At 35.3% G+C, this 14950-nt stretch overlaps 1 protein-coding gene across 1 annotated transcript in view; it reads left to right on the forward strand.

The window, feature by feature from the left end:
- Positions 1 to 14950, forward strand: part of LOC136026022 (GAS2-like protein pickled eggs) — a 134808-nt gene that overhangs the window by 49245 nt on the left and 70613 nt on the right. Inside the window, exon 4 of the mRNA XM_065702175.1 lies at positions 2698 to 3017. Within this exon, the coding sequence (XP_065558247.1) occupies positions 2698 to 3017 (320 nt within the window). The remainder of the gene's footprint in view (positions 1 to 2697; positions 3018 to 14950) is intronic.

Genomic DNA, 14950 nt, shown 5'->3' on the forward strand with positions numbered 1-14950 from the left:
ATATCTTAACTCAGAGCTCTTATTTTTAAATCCCGACCAGATCCGGTGATATTGGGGAAAGTTGGGGGGAACCTAAAATCTTGGAAAACGCTTAGAATGGAGGGATCGGGATGAAACTTGGTGGGGAAAATAAGCAGAAGTCCTAGATACGTGATTGACATAACCGGAACGGATCTGCTCTATTTGGGGAGTTGGGGGGGGGGGTAATTCTGAAAAGTTAAAAAAATGAGGTATTTTTAACTTACGAAGGAGTGATCGGATCTTAATGAAATGTGATGTTTGGAAGGATATTGTGTCTCAGAGTTCTTATTTTAAATACCGACCGGATCCGATGAAGGAGAAGTTGGGGGGCGGAACCTAAAATCTTGGAAAACGCTTAGAGTGGAAGGATCGGAATGAAACTTGGTGGGGAAAATAAGCACAAGTCCTAGGTACGGGATTGACATAACCGGAACGGATCTGCTCTCTTAGAGGGAGTTGGGGGGGAGGGTTAATTCTAAAAAAAATTAGAAAAAAGAGGCATTTGACTTACGAAAGATTAATCGTATCTTAATGAAATTTCATATTTAGAAGGACCTCGAAACTCAGATCTCTTATTTTAAATCCCGACCGGGTCCAGTGTCATTAGGGGGGGGGGGGCGGAAATCTTGGAAAACGCTTAAAGCGGAGAGATCAGGATGAAATTTGGTGGAAAGAATAAGGAAAAGTCCAAGATAGGTGACTGAAATAACTGGACCGGATCCGCTCTCTTTGGATGAGTTGGAGGGGGGGGGGTAATTCGGAAAAATTAGAAAAAATGAGGTATTTGTAACATACGAACGGGTAATCAGATCTTAATGAAATTTGATATCTAGAAGGATCTTGTGCTTTAGAACTTTCATTTAAAATCTCGGGAGTTGGAGGGGGAAACCGGAATTATTGGAAAATGTGAAAATCGAGGTATCTTACGAATGGGTGATCAGATCTTAATGAAACTTGATATATAGATGATTCTTAGGTCTCAGATGCACCATTTTCAATTTGAATCGGATCCGGGGACATAGAGGGTTGAAGGGGGAAACAGAAATCTTGGAAACCGGAAATCTTGGAAACCCTTAGAGTGGAGAGATCGGGATGAAACTTGATGGAAAGAATAAGCACAAGTTATAGATACGAGATTGATATAATTGGTACGGATCCGTTCTCTTTGAGGGAGCTGGGGATTGTTAATTTGGAAAAATCAGAAAAATTGAGGTGTTTTCAACTTAAGAACGGGTTACCGGATCTTAATGAAATTTGATATTTAGAAGGAACTCATGTCTCAGAGCTCTTATTTTAAATCCCGACCAGATCTTTTGACATTAAGGGGAGTTGGAGGGGGAAACCGGAAATCTTGTAAAACGCTCATAAATGTCCTAGATACGTGATTGACGTAACCGGACTGGATCCGCTCTCTTTGGTGGAGTTAGGTGGTGGGGCTCAGTGCTTTGGCGAGCTTGGGACTTCTGGACGTGCTAGGACGATGAAAATTGGTAGGCCTGTCAGGGAGCTGCACAAATTGACTTGATAAAGTCGTTTTCCCCGATTCGACCATCTGGGGGGCTGAAGGGAGAGGAAAAATTGGAAAAATTGAGGTATTTTTAACTTACGAGTGGGTGATCGGATCTTAATGAATTTTGATATTTAGAAGGATCTTGTGACTCAGAGCTCTTATTTTAAATCCCGACCGGCATTAACCCTCTGGTTTTCCTTTTAAAGCAATCTTTTGATTCTTAGAATTTTGCTAGAGCTCATAACATGTGAGCTCTTGGCTCTTCTGACCTTGTCACAAGTGCCATATGAGCTCTTAGCTCTCGTTTACTCTTAAGACAGTTTTAGACTTTTCAATTTTAATCGAATGGGCCCCCTTGAAGTGGGTACGACAACTCCTTCCGTTTGAAATAGCTTGGTAAAAAGCTAAATACAAATAAACTGTGCATGGGAATCACTTCGCTTTTTAATCAGGTAGGGCTATTTCAATGTCTATGATTAGGAAATATCCTTAGGAACTCGGAAAGTTGGTACACATTGAATTTTTACGATACCAATAAAAAAAAGTATGTTTAAATTTGGCTCTCAATAGAAAACAAAAAATTTTCTGATGATTCTGGCTGTTAGTCTTTAATTTTAAGAAATTTCCATAAGAAACTGAAGTACTTCGGCATTAAAGTTCTAAAATATTGAATATGCTTGAAGGATTTGATTTATCTCAGGCAAATGTTGGATACCCAAAAACAGTAAGAATTAGGAACCATAAATTTATATACATATTCACACAAATGAATCACTTCAATCACCTCAACTAAAACCTGAATAGACTCTTTTGAATAGGAATTTTGCTAAAACTTGAGCTTTGCTCTACCTGACTCAAGACCGTCTAAGGGGTAACACTTTGTCTCATCGTTGACGCTACATCGAGTCAAGTTTCAAGGGGAGTCTCAAATCATGTCTTCCCCTGCAATTAAAGTGACTAGGAACTCTTTTGAATTAATGGTTAGGTTCACAGTTGAATAGTATGTCTTTTGGTTTTAATTCGTTATATTTTTCTTATTCAGTTTTTATTATTTTTTCTTTGTAGCCATTAGTAGTGATAACTTAGTTGCCTTAATAGCCAATTACCTTGTGGATAAAAATACAGTTTCCTCTTTCAATGCTTACCATTATGTTTCCTTCTTTCAGGAAGTTTCTTTGCTCGAGATAATATCCACAACTTCATATTGTTTTGCCGCTCCCTTGGGATTTACGAATGTCTACTTTTTGAAACGGACGATTTGGTATTACGAAAAAACGAGAAAAATGTCATTTTCTGCTTACTCGAAGTTGCCCGACGTGGAGCGAAATACGGGATGCCTGCTCCGATGTTGGTTCAATTTGAAAGAGAAATTGATAGAGAAATAGCACAAGATGAAGGCCATGAATTGGATGACGACTTTGACGACATTGAATATGGACCTATTCCACAGATTATCACAAACGATCTAAGAAGTCTTGACGAGATGGTAAGTTCTTGTCCTTGTTATTAGTAGAAGTTCGGGTCAAGGGTTTCAAAGTTGATTCGATTGATTCTTAGGGGACGGTCAAGTCTACATACTGGGTTATCGTGATCATTTACACAAGATATCGACAGGAATTCTTAAGAAGACTTTACTTGGCTTACTACTGATTTACAGAACTTGAAGTTATAAGCTGACTAGAAAATTTTTATATCGAAAAGGTGGGAAATGACGAGGTAAGTTTAGAAATTTATGGTGTAGGTGTAGAAGTGTTACTCATTAGTAGTACTTCTAACAATACATCGCAGCATCAAGCTGCCTGTGGTCTATCATTGTTGTTGCTATTTAAGTGCTGTACTATTGGCATAGAGGCTACTACTTTATAGACGAACATGCTATCTTTTTCTAAATTAAAAAGCTGGTTTATTAAGCATAATTAAAAAAAGATTTACAATCAAAAGGGTTGTTAACTCTTAGCTTAGTATTACACATAATATTAAGACCATTACTATCACCGTCCTTGGACTGTCTTTGGGTTCCCAAAATTATATATTTAAGCTTCCGTATACGTTTGTCTGGCGGACATTTGCCAACTTAGATTAAAAGTACCTTCCATAAATAATATAAATGAAGCATGTGGCTACTATAAAATAGCTATTTTCTTACTAGTTTCCAGATGATAAATTAAACTACTTTAGTTTTCTATCTTGTGAGCTTTGAGGCTAACTTCGAATTTCCGCTATTCACAGTGGGAAGGGTGGTAGGGATCCATATTAAGCACAAGTAGGTTAAAAGTAACAAGTAAACCCGGAAGACATAGATATTTCAAGTCCTCTAAAGAGGGGATCCTGAGTACCCATGATAATCACCTTTCATGCTCTTTGTATTTGTCCTTTGCTTTTGTCGCCATAAAAGCATTGAACAGTGAACATTCTTATTTAAGAATCTATCTCACATGAATATTTTAGTGATTCCATTTTAGAGACATGTAGGCCTCTCTTGTAGGTACGCAGGGTGAAAGGGGAAGATTAAATAGTGGCTTAGTGCTCTACCCCCCTCCCCATCCTATCTTGATCTACCAAGTCAGCAAATTCTGTATGTATAAATTCTGTATGTATTTTACTTTATTAATAGTAGATGCTTTAGTTTTCTTCTTTTTTTGCTGTACCCCAAAATAAATCCCAGTTACGCACATGAGGCCTAAGGTCTTTATTCGAATAACATCTTCATAAATAAAAATCCTTTTGCATAATATAATAGGTTTTTGCTATTTTTGTGACGCAAGTGTTTCCGCGGTTTATTGTAATATATATCAACATGAGAGATGTAGATAGATAAAAAAATAAATTGGTTTTTAACAAAGGAGCAATTTACCTGCTTCTGATTTGATATTTATCTTATTTCGTTTTTGTACTCATCTGGAAAATTTACATATCTGTGTAGAAGCTTGATTGTATCTGCAAAAACCCGCCATGGGAAGTATATGCAAAAACGGTCAATTTTTACTATATTGATTTTGTCATATTTTATTTTTGGTACCCGGTTTTCACGCTGTCTATACCAGACAATTACCTTCGGCTCCTTGGCGAACTGCATTATAGCTATATTTAAACTAAATATTTAGTCTGTGTGTTGGTTAGTTAGGTTAAATTATGTATTCAATATAATGCACTCTAGGCGGCCCCCCTCCATAATTCTGTGTGGTAGTTTTCATAATTTTGCTACTAAAGTATTGTATTTTCATTGTATTTCGTTTGTGTCATTAGCATTCACCAAACTTCACTTCTCCAATGTGTATTATATATAGACAAGTTCCTTTTTCTAATTTGGAAAGGCCGAGACCTCGTAGGTAAAATAAGATATTATTCTTATTTATGCATGTAAAATAAAATATAAGACTACAAGTTTTAAAAACATGCTAAAGCCGATAAAACTGGAAAAATGGTACTGATTAAGACGATACTCTATCAAAGAAAGATAAATAGAAAGATTGAAACCTAAATGGGCAGAAGTAAGGTCATATAATAAGTGAAACTGGGATCGAATAGAGATTGCTCTGGATGTATAAATGAGACCTAAAACGAATAGAAATTAAAAGAAATATTTTGAAAAAGTCTGAGATCTCGACTTAATTATTTGTATTTTTCGTCTTTTTTTTACTGGCTGCGTATTACCTGTTTTTACTTCGTTGTCCTATTCTTTTCGTTTTGACATGTCTAGCTAGTGGTGTTTCAGAAAATTTCATGGGAACCATAGCGTTATTAACAGAGGGTTATTGACCGTCTTAAAACTTTTGACTCTTAAAGAGGCGCTAAAACTTTAATTTTCAATCAAATGAGCCCCCTCCCAAGTATGTATGACCAGCCCTTCCGTAGGAAGTGGCCAGGGAGAAGATGATGCATGGAATTTCACTAACTGGTGTGAGTGTCAAAAACAAAAGGGAAAGGGTTAAAAAACCCGGGGAAAAAATAAAAATAAAATAACAGAGAGGGCAAATAATCGGCAAGCAACAAAAATAATGATCCCAAGTTGTTTCCTGTTTTTTCTTCGCTTCCTTCTTTGGTGATTGACCGTGATTTACCTACGCTAAATATTAAGTCAACACACACCTCCGTTCATTATTCGTGATTTTGTTCATGAAAGTGTGTTCATGATTTAAAGATCTTATATTTTTACGTCATGATCGGCCACTTCGACCTGAAAATTAGTTGTTGGAGGTTCGATTGTTGAGCATAAACATTGGCCGCATAAACTTAAACTATATGGTATATGTTTGATACTCAGTTAAAATGTTAATTTTCTCGAAATTAACAATGTTAATTTTCTTTTTATCTGCTTAGAAGTTCCCCTCTAATTAGTTCGATCCTTTATATCGTTATTCCCAAAACGAAAGTGTGTCTGATTCTTTTTTCATTATTAATTCAAGAGACAGTGCATTGCATAAATTATACAGGTTAACGAAAAAAACTGAAAATGAAAAGTTTTAAGTTCTTCCATAGTTATTAAAGAAAAGTTGTTTGTACAAGGACGGTTTTGTCTAGCATTCAAGATAAGAAAGAACGCAAGTTTGGTATCGAAAGCTCCAAATTCCAACTATTTCTATGTTTGATAAAAGGAGATGTAACGAAAAAAAAAATGCTACCCTTTAACAATACGAGAAAACTTGGACAATGAAAATAACGAAATAATTCACATCCAGTGAAAAAGAATACAAATATTGCCTACCCCAAGATTGTGTTAACACTTCTAAGTTTTGAAAGTATCGCATATATATATATATATATATATATATATATATATATATATATATATATATATATATATATATATATATATATATATATATATATATATATATATATATATATATATATATACCTGAGAATGTTCCTTTGCATGTACCTGACCCATTTATGTGGTCTGGTACATGCTGGTGTTGTGGAAGTTTATTGAGATGCGAGTTTTTATTTATTTGTTTTGTCTTTTGTGTTTTTTCTCTCTTGTTGTGTTGTTTCTTAGTTTTTTTCTTTAGATGATTCAACCTTTTTTTTTCCTTTTTATTTGTGCGTTGATGAAGGCTCCCGAATGTGGAGTTGAAATATTTGTAATTTTCGGATACTTAATGTATTGTTTGCTTTTTTAATTTTTGTCACTGCTTTACATAAATTAAATCCGTTTTTTTCCAAAAAAAAACATAATATGACTTGTTTGCTTCGATAAATAAAGACTATTTTCGACAAGGGCCCTGTCCGGCGAAAAGCTTCTAGCAATCAAACAGTTCGTGGTAACGAACTGTAGTAAGGAGCGACCCGGCTCAATAGTAACCGGAACTCTAAAAAATGGAATTTTGATACCAATAGTTACATCAAAAGAATCGAATTTTAATGCTGATTTTAAATATATAAGTTTCATCAAGATTAGTCTTACTTAGCCTGAGAAAATTTGCCTCATTTTAGAAAATAGGGGGAAACACCCTCTAAAAGTCACCATCAGATTCAGTGCCTCAGAGAACCTTATTGTAGAAGTTTCAAGTCCCTATCTACAAAAATGAGGAATTTCGCATTTTTTGCCAGAAGAAAAATCACGGATGCGTGTTTATTTGTTTTGCTTTGTTTTTTTTTTCCCAGGGGTGATCGTAACGACTCAATGGTCCTAGAATGTCGCGAAAGGGCTCATTCTAACGGAAATTAAAAGTTCTAGTGCCCTTTTTAAGTGACAAAAAAATCCCCACGCTCATTTTTTCCCAAAGTCATCCGATCAAAATTCTGAGATAACCATTTTATTCACCATAGTCGAAAAACCTAATAACTATATCTTTGTGGACGACTTACTCCCCCGCTTTCCCCGTGGAAGGGGCTGTAAGTTACAAACTTTCACCTGTGTTTACATATAGTAATGGTTACTAGGAAGTGTACAGACGTTTTTAAGGGGGATTTTTTGGTTTGGGGGGAGAGTTGAGGGGGGAGGGGTTACACGGGAGGATCTTTCCGTGGAGGAACTTCTCATGGGAGAAGAGACTTTCAATGGAGGGGGCGTAGGATTTTCTAGCATTATTAAAAAAACAATGAAAAAAATAAAAATGAAAAGTTTTTTTTCTACTGAAAGTGAGGAGCAGCATTAAAACTTAAAGCGAACAGAAGTTATTACGCATATGAAGGGTTTATCTCCTCGTAATTCCTCGCTCTTTACGCTAAAGTATTTTTAGGAATTTCAACTATTTGTTCTACGGCCTTTGTGATTCAGGGGTCATTCTTAAGGAATTGGGACAAAATTTAAGCTTTAGTGTAAAGAGCGAGGTATCGACGAGGGGTGAGCCCCCTCATATACGCAATAAAAACATACGAATATAGAAGTTAGCTACGTAAGTTAATTCGTAAGTTACGTATATTTTTTACTTATGAAAACATTCGTAAAAAATTTAAAGTTATAGTTGCCTTTTTAAGTAATCAAAAAATTGGAGGGCAACTAGGCCTCCTCCTTCGCTCCTTTTTTCTCAAAATCTTTCGATTAAAACTATGAAAAAGCCATTTAGCCCAGAAAAATTAATATGTAAATTTCTTTTTAATTATTTATGTGCAGAGAGCCAAGATCAAAACATGCATTAATTCAAAATCGTCCAGAAAATAAACATAAAAACAAGTTTTTTTAAATGAAAGTAAGGAGCTACATTAAAACTTAAAACGAACAGAAATTACTCCGTATATGAAAATGGCTGCTTCCTCATCAACGCCCCGCTCTTTACGCTTAAATTTTTACTGTTTAAAAAAAAGAGTTGAGAGAAAGAGTCAAACTTTAGCGTAAAGAGCGGGGCGTTGATGAGGAAGCAGCCCCTTTCATATACGGAGTAATTTCTGTTCATTTTAAGTTTTAATGTCGCTCCTTACTTTCATTTAAAAAAACTTTTTTTTTTGTTTAATCGGTCAAAGAGCAGCAAGCTCAGGCAAAAAGCAATAAGTACTTTTCTTAGGGCGAGGTCTCTATTGGGGCAGCATTCAAATATATATCATAAATATATATCGTTATTAAGGGGAGTTGACAATGCCTCCGGGTGCCGAAAAAGCTACTACGCCTATGGGCTCTTTTTAAATAGTCTTCTTGTATGCGCAAAGAAAGAAAAATAGAATAAGATTGATAATTTTAGGAAATATCAAGCCAGAAATAGAAAATTAAATACGGTTTTTCTATATTTTTGATAATATACATATTCAAATATGTTTTCATTGTGGTTTTTCTCAAAAAACGTATGCTATTATCGTTTATGCGTTGGAAAGAAAGTGCGATTTCTCAACAAAAGACAATTTTACAGAAAAATATACACTAAGCTTGTTTCAGTTTCACTAGAGCCTTTTTTTTCGAGCTTTTTTTTTTTCGAGCTTGTTTCAGTTTCACTAGAGCCTTTTTTTTCGAGCTTGTTTCAGTTTCACTAGAGCCTTTTTTTTTCGAGCTTGTTTCAGTTTCACTAGAGCCTTTTTTTTCGAGCTTGTTTCAGTTTCACTAGAGCCTTTTTTTCGAGCCTTTTTTTTCGAGCTTGTTTCAGTTTCACTAGAGCCTTTTTTTTAGTGTGACAACATCGTTATCTTCTGTGAAATGTCGCTGGAGTAAACAGAAATTTTTGTGCTAGTTTATTGATCATAAGATATAAATTATCTGTCCATCAGTGATTAAATCAAAGAGTAACAATAGCTTTATTAGAAGACATGGTTCATGTTTCCAATCAACTTAGAAAATGAATGACAGATGTTATGTTCTTTGCGGAGTGTCGGGAGGATTCCCCCTTCCAACCTTCTTTTGTGATTTTAATTAAAAACAATCAAGTTCTTGAGCGGGGTCAAGTCAACAGGAAACGGATAATTAAGTGTTAATGTGGATTGTTTGAGAATTGTTTAGCAAAAAGAATAACAAAAAGCTATCACGTAAATCCAGGGCCATATCCAGGATCTTTGTTGAGGGGGGGGGCACAAAATCTTAAAAAACGCAGTAAAATTTTGTTACATTTCTGTTAAGATTTTACGAGTTTGACAAGGGGTGGGCGTTCTTTAAAAAAAAGGAACATCTTCGATAAGCTTCCAAATTTCTCATTTTTTGTATTTCAATAAACGCGTGTTTATTTTGTATTACCTTTAAGCATATAATCTGAAAAAAAAACTCTTGATAACAAATCAGAATATGATTTTTTGGTACTTGTTATTTATCCCGACCACGCTCAAATTCTTGATCTGAGTAAAAATCGGTTTCTGCATTCGGAGATAATTAGCTTAGTCTCGGTGAGATAGTAAACTACTATACAGGTATATTTTAATTAAATATTCAATATATAGAGTTGGTTAAGCTAGATATTTACATGATGCGTTCCGAGCGCCTGTTTTCATAATTCTCTGTTGTAGTTTCCATAATTTTGTTTCTAAAGTATTACATTTTCATCATATTTTAGTATATTTCATTATGATTAACCTCACTTCACTTCTTGAGTGTGGTTGGGATTTAGGTTTAGTATTCTGCTTTTTTTCTAAAAAAAAGAACTTAATAATTAAAGTATGAAGAAAAATTCCGCATTTCATGAATTTCTGTTCTATTTTAACAGAGCTAAATGCTATAACGACTTTAAACGATGCTTATTCAATAATTTAGAAAAAATATTCTTTTCAAATAAGGAAACGACAATGTAATCTTTGAGAACATTACAGGAAACTAAATTAAAGCTAAAAAAAAAACAAAAACAAATTAGACGTGAAGGTCTGCGTGCACTTGACCCAAAAAAGTAAAAAAAAACGAGTCCAAATCAGTGAAAACAACCACAAGTATAAGCTGGCCATTAGCTACAATTAATTATTTTTCAAACGAGCATAAACCAATAGGCCCGGCTCGCACTAAAAACATACATAAAGTTCACAACTTTCTATTAAACATTAATTTTGAGTCACCAAAACATCTATGAAAATTAATCTTACTTTATATCCAATACATACACTTACGCATGGATATATTTCGGGATGGGTGGGGGGTAGGGATTTCGTCAAAATAAAAAAAGAACAAGAAAGTCGCATTAAAGGTACGGTAAATTATAAGAAGAAAGAAATGTAAAATTCATGAGATCCTACAAAATTGTGGAAGCCGAAAGGTTTTCTTAGCATATTTAGCGAAAATTGTTACGAATAATTGAGTAAAAAAGTGAAATTCTTTTGTAGACTTCGTTCTTACATTAAACGCAATAAGCACTAGAATTTTTGCCTTTTTTTTATACTGCAGTTAAAAACTAAGGTTGAAAATGATAGTACATATTGCCCAAAATGTCCAAAAACAAAGATCGGAGCATTTTTTCATGGACTTTAGGGACAAAACTTCATGGACATAGAGCTTTTTTACAAAGACGTTTTAAAAGTCATTTACGACGGTAGCTATTATTACATTTGGGAAGAACGTTGGGTGGCGGAACGAATGGTCTGTTTTTCTTTCAAATATGGAATCTCCATGAAACTATAAAAACTCCATGATTTAAAATTTTTACCGGTGTTTTGCCCTCTTGGAAAGTTGTTGAGTAAGTTCAGTAAAATAGTCAGGGATGGACCCAGAGCCTACTTTTAAAAGTTGTTTTTCTTTTCTTGTAAACTTTATTAGCACTGTCAGTTTCTTCTGGGCTGTTGACGTATGAAAGATATATGACGTATTGATATATGACGTTGATATATGACGTTGATATATGACGTATGTGTTGTAGTATGAAAAATACTACACTCCTTTTGAGTAGCATGAAAGACACTTTAGCGTTGTGATTTTTTAGGCAGCAGTAGCCCCATTGTTATTTGTGGCAATATCGGTTCGCTCTTACTTTAGCCAATTAAATTTAAAAAGAAAATTCAACTGAAAGTAAGGAGCAATATTAAAACTTAAAACGAGCTGAAATATACTATGGTTTTGTAGTACTTTGAAAAAGCTTCTTATTCTAATTAAACGGCTCTTATGTCTCAGGAGTCTTTCTTAAGGAATTGGGACACAAATTTTAACTTTAACGCAGCCAAACAAAGTATTGAAGGGTAGACAGTCCCCCTCGTCTACAAAATAATTTCTGTTCGTTTTAAGTTTTAATGTTGCTTTCAGTAGAAAATACTTGTTTTTTTCATTTAATTTCTGATCACTTTTCAAATAATGCCGGGAAATCACTCCCCCCACTCCATGGAAAAATCCCCCGAAATCCCACATGAAATCCCACTGAAAAATTCCTCCATGTAAACTTCCTCCCATGTAAAGTCCTTCCTTGGAAAATTCCCCCCGCCGAAAAAATTCTCTTTAGCCTACTTTGATTTGAATAAAGACTTGTTTTAACTTATTTTCTGATCATTTTCCAAATCATGCCGTAGATCCCCTCTCCGAGAAACTTTTTCCTGGAACAGCCCCCTTCCCCCAATGAAAAGCCTTTCCCACAGAAAATTCCCCCAAAGAGATTTTCTTCCGCGGAAAATTTCATCATGGAGAATTTATCCCACGGAAAATTGCTCCTCCCATGGAAAATCCCCCAAACGATTCTAAAAGCGGTGAAAATTTCTATGGACAATTCTCTTGGAACATATCTGCATGTACAATTGAGTCGCCAAAGAGAAAGTAATACAACTAGAAGGAATTTCGTATAGGAATTCTTGCCAATTTCACCGGTGTCATATTTCCCCGAAAGTCCATGTCAGGAAATTTCCCTCCCCACAAAAATCTATCCCTGTGCAAAATCCCCACTCCCTCCCAAAAAATGTGTGTATTCATACCAATAACAAATACCATATTTAAACAATTAGAAAATCTCATAACTTACAGCCTTTTCCAAAGAGGCTGTGGGGGGTCATGTCATCCCTAGAGGCATAGTTATTTGACCTTTCAACTATACTGAACAAAATATCCATCTCAAAATGTTGATCAAGTGACTTAAGGGGAAAAGGGGACTCGGGAGTTGGGCTAGTTGCCACCAATCTTTTTAGTCACTTAAAAAGGGCCCTAGAACTTTTAATTTCCGTCCGAATGAGCCCTCTCCCAATCTGATAGAACCATTAATTCGATATGAAAACCCTTGGGGAAAAAATAAAAAGTAAACATGAATCTATGATTTATTATGGCAAATGAAAGTAACAAAATTCCAGACTTTTGCAGATGAGAGCTTGAACCCTCTACAGTAGAGTTCTGTGATATGTTGAATCTGAGGGTACAATTTTCATTTAGATACTTTGATTTTTAGCGGTTGTTTCCCCCGTTTTCCAAAAATTATAGAATTTTCTCGGCTCGTATCTTTTGATGGGTAACATTAAACTTAAACGAATTTTATGTGTTTGGAATCAAGATAAAAATTAAATTCTTTTGGTGTATTTTTTTATCAAAATTCTATTTCTAAGAGTTTCAGTTACTATTTGGCCGAGTCGCTCTTTACTTTATTACCACGAACTGGCTATTAGCAGCTCAGCTTGCTCTATTGCTGCGTTTAAGATACAATAATAAGTTTATCTGGAATTCCAAATAAAAGATTCATTAAGTTTAGTGTTACCCATCAAAATCTACGAGCCTGAGAAAATTTGTGTGATTTTCAAAAAAGGAGGCAAAAACCCTCTAAAAGTCTGTTAGTCTGAACGAAAATAACATCATCAAATTCAGCGTATTCGAGAACCCTACCGTAGAAGTTTCAAGCTCCCATCTATAAAAATGCGGAATTTTGCTTTTTTTGCCAGGAAAAAGATCACGGATGTGTGTTTATTTATTTATTTGTTGTTTTTGTTTTTCCCCAGGGGTTGTTGTATCGAACCAGTGATCCTAGAAGACCAGGAGAGGGTTCATTTGATCAGAAATCAAAAGTTGTTACCCCTTTTCCTCCGAAGTCTTCTAATAAAGATTTGAGATCGACATTTTGTTCAGTATAGTCGAAACATCTAATAGCTATGTCTTTAAGAATGACTTGAACCCCACACCCCAAGGGGGAAGGGCTATTAAGCTGTAAACTTTGCCCTTTTCTACATATAGTACTGATTATTTGGAAGTCTGCAGATGCTTTTCGAGGGGAAACATTCTCCGTGGGGGAAGGAAATTTCCTACGGGGAGAATTTTTCGTTGGAAGGGAAGTTCTTGGGGGTGAATTTTATAGAGGAAGTTTTACACAGGGGGAAATTCACCAGAATTGATACAAGAAGTTGATTTTTATCGTCTTACTTTCTCTTTGGTGACTGTTTTTTATGCGTGAAGAATTTCTGGTGGACTTGCATGAGTGGAAATATTCTGTGGGGATATAATTATCTTGGAGATTCTTTCCGCGAGGGGGGTAACTATTCACAGCAGAAATTCTCCTTATGGGGAATTATGACCGGAAAAAATGTTTCATGGGGGAATTATCACCCGGAGATATTCTCCTTGGGGAAATTTTGCGCAGGAGAAATTTCCATTTAGGGGGAGGGGTCCATGAAATGTTTTACATTTAGGCGGCATTTCCGGCATTACCAGAAAAACGTTCATAAATCAAATAAAAATACGAGTTTTTTTAACTGAAAGTAAGGAGCAACATTAAAAATCAAACGAACAGAAATTGCTCCGTATATGCAAGGGGATGTCCCCTCCTCAACGCCTCACTCTTTACGCTAAAGTTTGACTATTTGTCACAATTCTACTTTTTAAGTAACAAAATAGCGTAAAGAGTGGGGCGTTGAGGAAGGGACAGCCCTTTCACATATGGAATAACTTCTGTTCGTTAGAACTTTTAATGTCGCTCCTTATTTTCATTAAAAAAAACTAGTTTTTTATTTAATTAAATAAGGGACGGATGTTGTAGTTATGGGAACTAAAAGATTTCTTTTCCTTTTTCGCTGTCATTATAGACTATGCCAGTTGTTTTGTATTAGCGGCGCTTTTGCCAAGTCTTTGCGACAGTACACGCAAAGTCATTCAGTGCCTTATTTTAAAGATTATGCCAGTTGTTTTGTATTAGCGGCGCTTTTGCCAAGTCTTTGCGATAGTACACGCTAAGTCATTCAGTGCCTTATTTTAACCAAAACTGACGCTGATGTTTCTTGTATCATCGGCTAAATAACAAAGTTTCTCTGATGGAAGTAAAGAGAAGTTGAATATCAAAAACAAACAAAAATTATTGCTTTGCAGTTTGTATGCAGCACATACCTATAAAACTAGCTCAAATAAAGCGATCCGTGATAGTCCCCTGTATTTGTAGAATTTTGAAAAATTAGCACTTTACTGAAAGCACATAACCCACGCTAATATTTGGCGTCTCTTGGAATTTTTTATCAAGCTTCGTACTTGTTTTTTTTTTCCAGAAACTGACATCAGGCGCTTATTACTACGCTAATTGTTAATTTTGCCCCATGACGGCAATGAAAGAATGCCAAGTTACGCCTAATCCTAGATGGAGTAGCTGTTTTTTTTTCGACTCTAGTCTCTGTTTCCACTCTTTTATGCTATCCATAGTC

Source organism: Artemia franciscana, chromosome 4 (assembly GCF_032884065.1).
Source record: "Artemia franciscana chromosome 4, ASM3288406v1, whole genome shotgun sequence".
Taxonomy (NCBI): Eukaryota; Metazoa; Arthropoda; class Branchiopoda; order Anostraca; family Artemiidae; genus Artemia; species Artemia franciscana.